This window comes from Gilbertella persicaria (genome assembly GCF_025201335.1).
Source record: "Gilbertella persicaria strain CBS 190.32 chromosome Unknown B0P05scaffold_27, whole genome shotgun sequence".
NCBI classification, from domain to species: domain Eukaryota; kingdom Fungi; phylum Mucoromycota; class Mucoromycetes; order Mucorales; family Choanephoraceae; genus Gilbertella; species Gilbertella persicaria.
The window spans coordinates 239,785-253,394 of record NW_026251988.1 but is presented as its reverse complement, the minus strand read 5'-3'; the positions used below and the strand labels follow the sequence as shown (position 1 = coordinate 253,394).

The window sequence follows — 13,610 nt, the reverse complement described above, 5'->3', positions numbered from 1 at the left end:
AACTTTGCCGAGTTTCTATCAAAAAGCATGCTTAAACGGTTCTCTTTTACCCGAACTTAAATGATCCATTTGGCGTTTAAACTCCACTACTGCTTTTGTTTTTTTTCTCAAGAAAGAATGATGCTTGTCGTAAGAAAGGACTGGCATTATCCATATTTTACAAAAATAGACCGTAAAACAACATGTACAGCTAGACATAAAAAGCAAGTCGATCAGGTCAAAGCTCTGCATTGGATCCGAGCATCAGCATGAAAAGGGCGTGTCTATATCGGCGATTGAAATAGGTCTTCAACAATGTGCACTTCCATACGTTTATACAGATGTGTATTCATATGACGACATATTGAACTGTACATAAACCAGTAAAGACAATGGCACTTTATTCAAGAAAAAAAGGAGAGATGAATTTATGTGTATAATGAGCATTTGAACGCTTTGCTGGATACAGACAGCATATGCCGTTTAAACAATAAATAAATGAGTATGTACAATAGAATAAGAAACGACTTACCATGTATGACAACGCTAATCTTTTTTTTTTTGTTCGGGGGAAAACAAGACATGCTTACCTATATAAAGATGCTTGATTTCTATCCTCCATTGTTCTTAACTTTTTCTTCCTCATGTCGATTAGAAGCGATACAGGTTATCATATGATTCATTCTTATCCTTTTATTGAGGATGGACCAAAAAACAATAAGCACTACGCAACCAGTTGTACAAGACAAGTGCCACCAGCTGTCATGCACATCAATCCAACTTGGAAACCTGTCAAACTAGATGAGAAACCACCATTTTCGTATGCTACCATCATAGCGCATGCCATTCTATCAAGTCAAGAACGAAGGCTAACATTAAGTGAAATCTACCAATGGATTTCTGAGAATTATCCTTGTTATTCCGACAAAGATCATCGTTGGCAGGTAAGCATAGTTCTGTTGAGGATTTGGTTTTGCCAACACATGTTAATAGAACTCCATTCGCCATAATCTATCGCTGCAGAAAGCCTTTGTGAAAATAGAGCGCGATTCGAGTCTACCATCGTCTCGAAAAGGATGTTTCTGGACCATTTTACCTGATTATGAGCAACAATACATCGACAACCTACTTAAAGGAGGAACAAGAATACAAAAGAAAACCAGTTCCTATCAATCCAAACGATATGTGCATCATAACCATCTGTTTACCATCTTTCGAATGAGTCCTACTACCCCAACTGCCAAGAGAAAACCGAGCAAAAAGCACACTAGTTTACGATACGACGATTCTGACTGTGACAGCGGTATTGATCTAGACTGTCCCTCAAGTACCAAGAGAGAAGAACCCAATCATTTGGTATACCCAAATAACAGCAGGACTGTGTTTGATGATATCCCTTCTTCCATTATTTTGGATAAAGATACTATCTTTGGAGACCCGTTTTATTTGCCCACAACGTCACAGTGGTACGATGAAGCCTGTTTTTATAATTATGCAACAACCACATCATTTTATTATTAAATAAAGATTTTAAACAACACTACTCTCGTCAAGATCTACTGAAACATAGGAATAATCATGTTGAGAAGAATACCAGTCAAGTTGTTCCAAGAAGTGCTGTTTGTGGTACTTGGTATAAAGTTTAACGATGTCATGGACAATCAGATTAAATTCAGCAGGGGATATTTGAAGTTGATAGTCCAAGAGTTGTAATAACTGTTTTTCCATCAAGTTGATTTCAGAAGCAGAAAACAATTGAAGTGCATAAAAGACCCAGTATTTGTTCTTGATAGCTGAATCATGAATATATTTACAACTGATGATCAATGTCGCTAAAAAGATACGGTGGTGTGTACATTCCATACCTAGATTGTGTCAGAATAATTCAATCTTTTTTCTATTATTATTTTACCCTTGGAAGTACGTGACAGTTTTAGCTTGAGTCGACGAGCATAAGCTAATGATGCCAAGAGTGTGCCCGTGCTTATACGAGATTTCTTGACAACGGCTTCAATATAAGACCGTAAAGACATGGGAGCATCAGGCGGGGTTGGAGGGTAATCCACATTCGCCTTATAGGATTTTCTCTCGGGTGAAGCGGATAAGGGAGGTGAGGGGAGTCCAGAATGATCAAAATTAGATCTACTCTTGTCATTAAAATGTGTGTCTTTTTTCTTTTTATTAGAAAAATAATTTTCCACTATAGCATCTGTGATGTTTCTATGATGTCTTGAGGAAGGGCAATGTATAATGGCTTCATATTCACTTGTTACGAAATCTATATCATAGGTAAGATGTCTTTCGATTTTCTCAATTAGTTTACCTAGAACATAACTAGTAACCACCTCATTCGAGATTTGATCAAATAACACAAAGTCATCATTAGATAAAGAGATCATAATCAAATAAAAGAGTGAAAGAAAGAAAGAAAGAGAAAAAAAAAGACTAAAGCTTATTTTTTTTTTAGTGTATGCGCTTGTATATATATGTGTATGTGTGTGGGAGGGTCTAAGTTTTCTGGTTTGTTGTATTTTACATTATGTGGATCTTACTCTTAAATTAAGGCTCCGTTAGTTTCTTAAACTTGAATACAACATGTCTCTGCATGACGTTTTTCAACAGAATTATATGCGAATTCATCTATTTTTAATTAAAACGATAAAGGGTCGAGAACATAATTGTATATATTTTTTTTATTGTTTCAGTTGATACAAAAACAAAAAAAAACCGGGATGCTCGAGCGAAGATAACACAGCATTTGTCAAGTTGCAAAAAGGTAATTGCCGATATTTGTTATTTGTGGTGTTTCAAGTTATTTCATGACAGGTCTACCTTGTGGACAACGATTTGCATAATGACCTTGTTGTCCACATTTATAACAAGTCACATCTTCCAATTTTCTAAATGTGCCTGGTTGATGATGATGATGAGGTGCTTGTTGATAAGGCTGTCTAAAGTTCTTTTGTTCTTCATGGGGTTGGGTATTGCTGTTTGATGATGATGATGGTGGTGGCGCTATATCGTCATTTTGTATATTGTACATCAAAGGAAGTTCATATTTGGGATGACCATTAGGGCAATTCAGACCATCTGGGCAGAAGCCTGTCAAATAGTTTTGACATACAAGTTTCCTGACATGTTTGTTTCTACAATTAGGCCCGTGCTTACAGAAGCCACGGGCATACCATGGACATTCTTTTTGCTTGCTTTCTGGGTCAATATGAAGGTACATACACTCTTCACCATTACAACATTCACCGTACTTGGAATAAAACCAACATTCTGGCATTTTTTTCATATTGAACACATGAAGAAACTCACAACTATCCCCTTTTTTACATAGACCACGCAACCAGTGCTTACATACAACGGATTTGTCTCTATCAAATCCCTTGTGTCTAAATTGACAGTTGGATCCTTTTGTACAGCTTCCTTTTAAATAGTATTTACAGATAGGTTCATCTAAACATCCGTAGTTAGTGCATGTAAATATATATATATATATATATATAATGTCTATTGATTACCTTCTCTTCGTGTCTGACTATCTAATTTTAAACCCAGTTCATTCTTAATAAACTCTTCAAAGTCAAATGTAATTGTAGTATGGTCTGCATTAAATATAGGTGTAAGAAGCATAATAACAGAGAGAAGAAAGAAGAAAAAGAAGAAAAAAATATTAAAAAATCTCTTGATTTGGAAGTGAACGTCATCGTGACTGTGCCTTAACTTTCCAAATGATGGCAGAGTTACACGCACATCAACATTGTAAATTCAAATCGCATACCTTGGGTAGAACAGACGATAGGCCTTGATTTTCGATTTTTTCTTTTTTCTTCTTCTACTTCTTATATTCAATTACAAATATTTTTTGTCTTCTCTCTTTTTTTGAAAAAATATCTCTTTTTAAATGCCTACAAGAACAAACAAACAACTTAATGTGGCAGTAATTGGATCAGGACTTGCTGGTCTTTCAGCTGCTTATTTACTAAGTCAAAATAATGACGTTGAGGTCCATTTGTTTGAAAAGAATACTTCACTCGGTATGGATGCTGCTTCTATCTCTATTGGCCCTGAAAAAGACATTCGAATTGACGTAAGTTATCTTTCTTGTTAATTTGTCTGTTAATCCAAAAAAAGGTCCCCATGCGATCCTTTATGTCTGGTAAATGAAAAAAAAAAAATTTTTTTTCTATATATTCATTTCAACAGGTTACTATTCTCATCTATCAAGATTATATGAACATTTAAAGATACCTGCAAAAAAAGCCAAGTTTAGTTTTGGTTGGTATCGAATTATGCAATCTAAAAATAAGGTGAAGTCGATTCCAGCCAGTGAAGTGGCCACTTATACAGACAATAATTCATATCTTGTCTACAGTGGTTCTCGTACTGTAGGTCGCCTTGACATGGTCACTTCTTCCGATGGTTTACTAGGGGATATTGGCAGGTTTATTTGGAGATCATTGATTGTGGCCTATTCGTATGTGTGGATCATGCTTATTTCACTATGGATGCATCACAAAGGTCATTTAAAAGATCATGATCATCCTATTTGCAATATGACCTTGGGCCATTTCTTCAAAAAGTATTATGTACATCCCTATTTTGCTCATGAGATATTTGTGCCTTTGTTTGCTGCCGTTTGTACAAACTCATATCAATCCATGTTAAACTATCCTGCTTCTGACATTTTAGGTAACTAGTTGAGGAGTAAACAGGTTATGCTGATCCATATACTTGTTTAGAATACATGGCCATGGGCTTATTTCAAGAATCGTATATCGCTGGCTGTGGTGTACAACAAGTAGTGAAAACCATGTCTGCTCCTTTAAAAAATGTTCATCTTGAAACACAAATTACATCTATTCGTCCTAATCCCAACCCCAAATATCGCTTTCAACTAGTGGATGAGCATGGCACAGAATACAATGTGGATCATATCATCTTCGCTACACAGGGAAATCAGGCCATGTCCATGTTGGAAGGTTACTCAGACGCGATTCAACAAACAGAATCTACATTTGAAAACTACAAGCTAATTCAAATAGTTCAAGCACAGATAGACGTTCTCAAGACATTTGAATACGATACTGCCCTTGTCATTAATCATACAGACACGCGTCTTTTACCAGCCAACCCAAATAACTGGAAAGCACTCAATCTAGCCATGGTCGATAAGAGTGTGGATCCTGGTCAGAGTGAACTTATTGTCCCTTATCCTCACGATACAACCATGACCACGCATATTTTAAATATGACACACAATGCCATTAATACCAAGTCAAATGATGCCCTTTATATGCAGACTACCAATCCATGCATCTCTGTGGATCCTAAAAAAGTACTTTCAGTGGCCTGGTTTGAACGGGCTACAGTCACACTCGAATCCAAGAAAGCATTGAGCCAATTATTCCAACTTCAAAAGGAAACAAATGAATTGATATTGGGTCCTTGTCAGGGTAAGAATGGTATCTGGTTTGTAGGTTCCTATTGCTGGAAAGGCATTCCTTTATTGGAGGGTTGTGTTGCAAGTGCTGAACATGTTGTAGCCAAAGGTATTGCAGAAGCTGAACATATTCAGATTCCTGTACCTTGGTGATTTGTTCTATTTCTTTCTAAATAAAATATCATCTGAGTTAACAGTAATCTGCTCAACATGTTACACAATAACAAATGCATTGTTCCTGGATAAAAGCCATTTTCTTTATAACTCTATTCAAAATTGTCAAGAACGCTGACCTATCTCTTTTCAGTTCCGCTCAGTCAAAAGGAGGAGGAGGAGCGAGACTCATTAATTTTTTTTTTGTCTAAAAACAAGTGATGAAAGTTCAGCTTGTATTTATCATTGTTGCATGTATTGCACTTTGTCTTGCTTCAAGTGGTGACCGTCAGCCAGAATATATAGCTTGCGTAGAACACTGTACAGCAACCACTGCCATTACACAACTCCCACTCTATTTGCGTCTATTGCGATGGACACCAAGACAAGATTGCAGTTACCATTGTATGCAGAAAATAACCTACCGAGCTATGGCAGAAGGCAGCCACATTCATCAGTATCACGGTAAATGGCCTTTTCAACGCGTGTTTGGTATTCAAGAACCAGCTTCTGTTATTTTCTCTATCCTTAATGGATGGATGCATTTGCGCTACTTTAAAAGAATTAAACAACAAGTCAGTGACGCGTATTTTCTGAAGCCATTCTATTTAGGTATCGCTGTCGTCGGCATGAATGCATGGCTCTGGAGCACTGTGTTTCATACACGCGATACATCCATCACAGAAAAATTAGATTACTTTAGTGCTGGTCTCTATATCTTGGTTGGCTTTTGTGTGGCCAATCTTCGTATCTTTTATTTGCGTCAAACAAAGGCATGGGTACTGTCTGGCGTATGCCTCATGGCCTATTTAGCCCACATCACCTATTTATCTAGTCTAGACCGATTTGATTATGGATACAACATGTTGGCTTGTATCATTGTTGGTTCATTGCAAACGCACCTTTGGTTGTTTTGGTCTGTTGCTCAATACACACCCTGGGGCAAACGTGAAAGAAGACCGTTTGCTTGGATGGCAGGTGTCTCTGTCATTCTGGTGAGTTGTGCTATGGCATTAGAAGTATTTGATTTCCCTCCTTATCAACAAGTCTTGGATGCTCATTCACTATGGCATGCTGCTACCATTCCTCTGGCTCCCTTGTTTTATCGGTTCTTATTGCGTGATACAGAACTAGAGACATCCGTGTCCAAATTTGCCAAGGAAAAGAGATCTTCATGAACCAATGTGTTACCTCGTAATAAATTTTTGTTCAATATGACGTATCGTTTTTTAAGGCACAATGTGGTCCTAATAAGGCAACCTGCTATTTAATTGATGCAGAAGTCAGAATCTTCTTCTACCCTTGTTTTTATTCATGTGAGCATAAATGACAGCTTATTTCTAGGAAGACCATAATAAAATAGGCATTTGCATTCGACAGTATCGAACTCAAAGAAACCAAAAAAACAAAATAAAAAACAATCCCCGAAGGCACTAAAAAAAACTCATCAATGTAACAGAGCCTGTTATCAAAGTATAGCGCCAAATAAAAATTACTGTTTGTTCATATTCTCTCTGTCTCTCTCTCTCTTTTTCTTTTCTCTCCAAATCAAGTTAATCCTATGCGGATTGACTTGGTATCTATTTAAGCTCATTGTGATCCCCCTCCAACTCCCTTTTTTTTTCTCTCTCTCTCTCTTTCTTTTTCTATTTCTTTGTAAATGCACGAAACAAAAATTGAACAAGTCAATCATGATGAACCATTAGAATCACATGACCAACAAGCAAGTACACCCGATACTATAGTGGAAAGACCACCTCATCCTAGGTCAGCACCTTCTTCCTATTCTGTTGCTAGTACAGATGATGAAGAATTGCCTGATCCTTTATTGCTAGAAGAAGGCATTCCTTCTACAGTGCCCTGGAAGCACTTGCTGGTCCAGCACTTATTCTGCCCACAACAACAGACATTGATGGCCGCACACTGCATGAAGAATTTGACTGGGATGCCAAAGACGAAGACGAAGACCTAGACAAAAAAGAAGACGATGACAACGATAGCAAGAAAAAGAAACGTGGAGCATTAGAAAAAAGTAGTGTTATTATTTGCTTTAATGAAAACTCTTCTTATATTGCCTGGAGTTGTATTGTTTTGTTTGCATTGATCTTTATTGCTATTGACATTGCCATCTTTGTGGCTTATAATAAGCGTGAGCAAATCACAATGACTTCTTATGGTCTTCAGCTCTGGTTTACTTGGATTGCATTCATGTGGTGTATTGGTTTTATGTCACAGATCTTGGTGGAATTGATTCCCTGGGCCATCAAGAAAAGTATGGGCTATTTGCGACCTCAATCGACAGAAGTACTTCGTATGCGATTATCGGTAAGTGTGTAAACATTCTGTATTACAATAGCTCATTCGAATGGGGCATGATAGTATTATATGGCCTTGCGTATCTATATCAAACTGATTCTCATCTCCGCCTGGGCATGGGGGTCATGGGCATTCATTCAGGACCATGTACAACTGCCATTGATCAGTTCTTCTCCCGATGCGGGAGACCAATATGCTTCTAAACCTCAATATACGAGTGTGTTTTATAGTATATGGGAATGTTGTTTCTTTGCCACACTCTTTCTTTTTGTAGAAAAGTTTATTTTACAATTAATAGGTAAGAAACAATAATCCTACTGTGACACTTAAAAACCTTAATTTTATTTTAGTGACCTCTTTTCACAAGTGAGTGAATAACTCCCATAACAAAGAGAGAGAGAGACTAACAAGTAGAATAGGAAAGCCTACGGTGATAGAATTAAAGAAAATGACAAAGCACTCAGAATACTTGACCGACTTAAGAAGATGAAGAGAAAAAATCCTCAAGAATTCCTATTGAAACGTATTCGTCGTAAGCCCAAGACAAACTCAGGTACAAACACAACAGTCCCGAGTCGATCGCATTCCATGGACGAAAACATACCTCAACAAGGCAAATCCATCATGACAGGCAACCAACAATATAATGATGGTAAATCCAATGTCAAATTCCCTTCTCAGAACATGGACACCTTGATTGCCATTCCTCCCCTTGAAGACCGTGTTAACAAGTCAGATGATGAGAAACAAGACTTTCAGCAGATACAAGAACCAGCACCTTCCCATGAAGAGAACAAACGAAAAAGCTTCTTTAACAAGCTTCCTAAAATCAAAAGAACTAACACACATAGTGCTGAAGCTTTTGTAGATGCGCCTCCTCCCCTTGTCAGGGACAATACATGGTTTTCCAGGAACAGTCAAGACGAAAAAGGGTTTTTTAGTGCTACACGTGATTTTGGTCTGAGTACAACCGCTATCCCCGTCAAGCTCTTCAAGGGCGGATACAATAAATTCGTTTCACAAAAGAATTATGGTAAACAAACGGGCCAGCCTTCTCAACAAGCAAAATATCTTGCCAAAAAAATCTACAGCAATGTGCTGGGCCCAGACAGTAACCGAGACAAAGTGATCGAATCGGATTTCTATCCCTTTTTCAGAACGACAAAAGAAGCTGCTTATGCTTTTAGTCTGTTCGATGCCGATGGTAATGGCGATATCACCAAGCGTGAACTTCGATCTGGCTGTGTTCGAATCTATCGTGAACGCAAGAATCTAACAAGATCTATGCGTGATTTATCTCAGGCCACCGGCAAATTGGACATTATCTTGATGATTGTGTTTGTAGTTATCTGGGTCATCATTGTCTGCGCTGCGTTTGGTGTCAATGTAGGTACCGATCTCATGCCTCTCTGGAGTGCCTTTGTAGCTGCTAGTTTTGTTTTTGGTACTTCTGCTAAAGATGCTTTTGAAGCTATTATCTTTGTGTTTGTTACGGTAAGATGAAAAAAAAAAATTATTTGTATTACATTCTAAATTATGTTTAGCACCCTTTTGATGCTGGAGACCGAGTCTTGATTCAAGGTGAAAATTGGGTAGTTCAAAATGTCGGTTTGTTAGTCACGACTTTTCTGTAAGTAACACATTGTCAAATTCTTCTTGAATGACTAATTTTTTTTATAGTAAATGGGATGGTTCTGGTAAGCTTTTATGTCATTCAATTCAATGAGGTATTAACTTTCTTCAGTTGTCTATGCAAAAAATTCTGTCCTTACATCTCAATACATTATTAATGTGAGGAGATCAGGAAGAACAGGCGAAACAGTTGGTAATGGCATATTTTGATCATTCTATATTGTTTTGTGGTTTTAACAACAAATATATAGAGCTTCAAATAAGCTTCTCGACGCCTTCGTGGAAGATCCGAAAGATTACAGAACATATGCAAAAATGGTGCAATGAATACCCCAAACTCTATACTCCCAATTCAGCCTCTACCAATGTCACAGGCTTCCAAAACCAAAACAAGATCACACTCTCATTTTACTTTGAACATACACAAAACTGGCAAGATCCTGGAGGTCGTTGGTTGCGTCACAACAATTTCATGTGGGAACTCAAAGAAGAATGCGAGCGTCTTGAGATTAATTATACGTTACCCCCTCAGCCATTTGTTGCTGAATCTAAACCGAATGATGCTCCTCCTGAAGCTTATAATATGGGTTCAAAATCTGGTTATGGGCTTGAAGGTATGCAGCAAAGAAGACCCTTTCAAGACAATGACGATGAAATTAAGAATGTACCTATTGGTGCAGAATCAGGGGGTCATGCTGGTAATTCAGCCTCTGATAACTCGGGTGCTGCTGCAGGAGCTGCTTCTACCTTGATGTTTGCTGCTGATATGTAACCAAATAAACTTTATTGCTTATTTAGGACATGGCAACGAGTCAAATGATATCATTTGTGCGTTTTGAACCCAAGCTTTATGTATATCTCTCATTTTGACATATACAATAGAAAAAAATGTGCTACTCTATATGCTAGTTTCTTGTATGAAAGCTACAGCTTGATTTGTATACACTTCGCCATGTTTTACTTGAAAGGAAGTTTAAATCGGGGATTAAATTCTGTCATTTAAATTTGGATTTTTTTTTGTCCAAAAAACAAGTTTGCGATCAATTGACGACACAGAGCGCCTAAAAACGAAACGCTACCAAAATGAGCTACTAGTAAAAGCTATGAATATTTAAGAGGCGCCTCTAATAACGTAAAGAAAACGTTATATCTACTTACAAAATGTCGAGCTATGTTTTAGAAACCATTTTTACGTTTTTGGACCTTCACTGTCTATTTTTATACAGTTTTTACACTTTAAATTCAGACGATGTTAGTTTTTTCTAGACGAATCAAAATTAATCTTTAGACTTTTAGGTTACCTTTTTCGGACAAAACAAAAAAGGAAATTAGACAAGATGGAAATTAGTTTTCAGATGCAGTGAAAAATAAAATTAAAATAATGAACTCACCCTGTATCATGGATTGAAAGCAGCGATAACTACTTCGGATTTGTTGTTGTCTTTTTCTACTGTCGTTTTCAATAGAAAGGGGTCTTTGTCTTTTTTGTTGTTTTTTGGTGTTTGCTTGGCTGATCTTTGGAACAGGGACTTACTCGCCACCCTCAACTTTTGTGAGATTCTCTTTAGTTTACGTGACCACGGTGCAAGACCAATTTTTTTTCAAAGACGACGACCTTCCTTCAAGCATTGTTCATTTTTACACCTAGATGACACACAAATGTTATCAATAAACTAAGCATAATTAAAAGTTTCATACCTTAAAAGACCATGACGTTTTGCGGTTGGATATTTTTCCCTTCTAAAGGGCCTTGGATTCACGAGTTCTTTGAAAGTTTCTACATCATCTTTACATACTGGGCATATACTGGATGTTTTGAATTTATCAATCAGGTGTACCAGAAAACCTTCTATTTGAAGCATTCTTCTCATTCCAACTCCTCTAATCGGTTCATGGAACTTGACATTCCCCGCAGACCAGTTACCAATAACAATAACAGTATCGTTGCCAAAATGTTTTCTGATATTCTTACAAAGACGTTTGTCAGATTGCTGTCGATTAATGTAGCTTGATAGTTTTAGCTTTCGAAATGGTAACATATTAGTATTACGTTCTTCTAGAGGCAAGTCTTCATTCGAGTAGTATTCCTGAAGAACTTGAGTCATGGTAGATTTCTGTCTTATATATTCTGCGTATTGATCTTTTATGACTGTAGATGACTTTAAACGTGAAAGAATTGCTTCTGCATTGCTTACGGCCTCTGGTTTCAGTCTTTCACAAAGTTTCATGAACTTTCTTGTTTTTGTTTCAATGTTCCTTTGATTTCTCGTATTGCGGTAAATTCTTTTCTTTTCAACGGTACTGCTTTCGTGCATACAGAACAACCCATCACGCCGTCTGGGGTCAATCAAAACACAATTATTTTTGTAAGTTCTTTTTTGAAGTTTTTCTTGCGACAGACTTTCTATATAAGCAATGTCTTCTTCTATCTTCTTATCATTTCGCATGCCGCCTCCAGAACCTTTCTTCTTACTGTCATAGGTTTGCCTCAAAATGGATACAGCAACACCATCTGTGTAAATAGTACCTCTAAACTTCATTTGTTTATTGTCTCCTTGAGGCTTCATAGCTTTGGATTTCATGTTCAGTACGGTTCCCCAGATTACTTCTTTGTCTAAGTGGCTAATGACAGAGTTTCTTAAAATTTGAGTGTTTACGATATATGTGTCTATAGTCATATAACTAGGTATGAATGTTCTTCTCAGAGGAAAGCAGTTGAACGACTTATTGTAGAGAGATTCAGAACATCGCGTCAGATAATAAAATGCCTTCAGATGCTTCGATGGGTCCGCTTTACAATCATAATAAATAGAATTCTTCTTGACGTGAGTGTCAGAAGGGTAGCAATCAAAAAACTGTTGAAGGATGCCGACTTCATGTGGGTTAAAAAGACGCGATGGCAATTCAGTGATGTTCCTCAGAGAGACATTCATTTTTACTTTGGTACACTAGCTTGCTATGGTTTTGACCGCAGCAGAGATTTCGCTTTCTGTGCACTTTTTCACTTTTCAAAGCGCCAATTCTTTTCTGCTTCTTTAACAGTAGGCTCAAAAACATACGCAATCTGTTCCCGAAATGAAGAGCGACGCCATTCATGTATGCAATGTGGATTTTCGTAGCTTCATAGCTTCCTATTTGTTGCGGATATTTCAGTTTGATTGGAACATAAGAGGCGAGTTGGCAATAGTTATCTCGATGCTTATTGATAAGTTTCTTGTAACTTCTTGCTTTTTCTTTTCGTTTTGCTTTATACGGTTTATAGCTATCAAGTAATGAAATAAAGACTTCTCTGAAGAAATCAACATTGGCAAGGTCCTGTAAAGCAAAATCCATGTTGTTTTCAAGTTCTTGCGTAAAAATATACTTCAAAAGTGCATAAGTATGTGTTACGAGAGTATGTACTTTAAGTACAAGAGATTTGAGACTTGGAATGTATCTCGTTTTCCACTCAATGCCAGTAATAGAACTTTTAACTGTAGCTATCTTTAGAGAAGGTTCCATAAGGAAAAAAGAAGAAAGAGTAAAGCTGACAGCTTTTTAGCCTTTTCTTTAGAGTTTCAATCACTGATATATTATTTTTATTTAAGGCCCTTCAGATATTTGTCTATTTAATTGTGCGTATTTTATAATAATTGAAAATAACTCTGGCTTTTGTCCAGTACCTGAAGAATACAAACATGCTTTGCTCAGTAAAAAAAAAAAAAAAAAAAACAGCCTGAGTAACTAAAAGTATGATTTGACTTGTATCTAGATTTTTGTGTTCACCTCTCTGCTAATAATCATCCTGCATCGTTATTTAAAGGAGGAAGTAATTTTTAATTTCCTTTTCCATTTTGGCATATCAGTAACTTTTAAAAAAGGTTGGTCCATATACAAATCTCTGATTGGCTGTAATTTGTCTAATTTCCTTTCTTGTTTTATCCAAAAAAGGTAAGCTAAAAGTTTAAAGATTAATTATGATTCGTCTAGAAAAAACTAACATCGTCTGAATTTCAAGTGAAAATACTGTAGCACCTTTGCGGAACAAATTATTTTGATGAATTCTACAGTCTTAAAGGAGCATTTCATACTGAAGATATGT

The 13,610-nt window shown here is 36.8% G+C and overlaps 7 protein-coding genes across 7 annotated transcripts; 3 read left to right on the top strand and 4 right to left on the bottom strand.

Annotated features, from left to right (window-relative positions):
- Positions 1-764: 764 nt before the first annotated feature.
- Positions 765-1,146, top strand: B0P05DRAFT_448951 (uncharacterized protein; the record flags this gene model as incomplete). Its single annotated transcript, XM_051573861.1, has 2 exons — positions 765-923; positions 973-1,146. Coding segments are annotated over 2 exons (333 nt in total), but the record flags the coding sequence as incomplete, so codon positions are not given.
- A 372-nt stretch (positions 1,147-1,518) lies between these two features.
- B0P05DRAFT_547562 (uncharacterized protein) lies at positions 1,519-2,444 on the bottom strand. Its single transcript, XM_051578902.1, has one exon. The coding sequence runs from the start codon at positions 2,376-2,378 to the stop codon at positions 1,845-1,847; it is 534 nt and encodes a 177-aa protein (XP_051433541.1). The 5' UTR covers positions 2,379-2,444; the 3' UTR covers positions 1,519-1,844.
- Positions 2,445-2,654: 210 nt separating this feature from the next.
- B0P05DRAFT_547560 (uncharacterized protein) lies at positions 2,655-3,656 on the bottom strand. The gene has a single exon (XM_051578901.1). It carries the CDS (start codon positions 3,275-3,277, stop codon positions 2,792-2,794), a length of 486 nt encoding a protein of 161 aa, XP_051433540.1. The 5' UTR covers positions 3,278-3,656; the 3' UTR covers positions 2,655-2,791.
- Positions 3,657-3,889: 233 nt separating this feature from the next.
- On the top strand, positions 3,890-6,759 carry B0P05DRAFT_580077 (Per1-like-domain-containing protein; the record flags this gene model as incomplete). The annotated part of the gene is made up of 4 exons (XM_051581989.1): positions 3,890-4,079; positions 4,192-4,677; positions 4,728-5,577; positions 5,862-6,759. 4 exons carry the CDS (start codon positions 3,890-3,892, stop codon positions 6,757-6,759), a joined length of 2,424 nt encoding a protein of 807 aa, XP_051433539.1.
- Positions 6,760-7,241: 482 nt separating this feature from the next.
- On the top strand, positions 7,242-10,707 carry B0P05DRAFT_597846 (Mechanosensitive ion channel-domain-containing protein; the record flags this gene model as incomplete). Its single annotated transcript, XM_051583161.1, has 10 exons — positions 7,242-7,348; positions 7,417-7,906; positions 7,961-8,195; positions 8,248-8,263; positions 8,317-9,391; positions 9,442-9,527; positions 9,578-9,591; positions 9,639-9,722; positions 9,781-10,630; positions 10,688-10,707. 9 exons carry the CDS (start codon positions 7,242-7,244, stop codon positions 10,299-10,301), a joined length of 2,628 nt encoding a protein of 875 aa, XP_051433538.1. The 3' UTR covers positions 10,302-10,630; positions 10,688-10,707.
- A 423-nt stretch (positions 10,708-11,130) lies between these two features.
- On the bottom strand, positions 11,131-12,701 carry B0P05DRAFT_617285 (uncharacterized protein; the record flags this gene model as incomplete). The annotated part of the gene is made up of 2 exons (XM_051583414.1): positions 11,228-12,701; positions 11,131-11,173 (listed from the first exon to the last, which is right to left on the bottom strand). Exons 1-2 carry the CDS (start codon positions 12,460-12,462, stop codon positions 11,131-11,133), a joined length of 1,278 nt encoding a protein of 425 aa, XP_051433537.1. The 5' UTR covers positions 12,463-12,701.
- B0P05DRAFT_446758 (uncharacterized protein) lies at positions 12,665-13,015 on the bottom strand (the record flags this gene model as incomplete). Its single annotated transcript, XM_051573818.1, has 1 exon — positions 12,665-13,015. A coding segment is annotated over one exon (351 nt), but the record flags the coding sequence as incomplete, so codon positions are not given.
- Between the last annotated feature and the right edge of the window lie 595 nt (positions 13,016-13,610).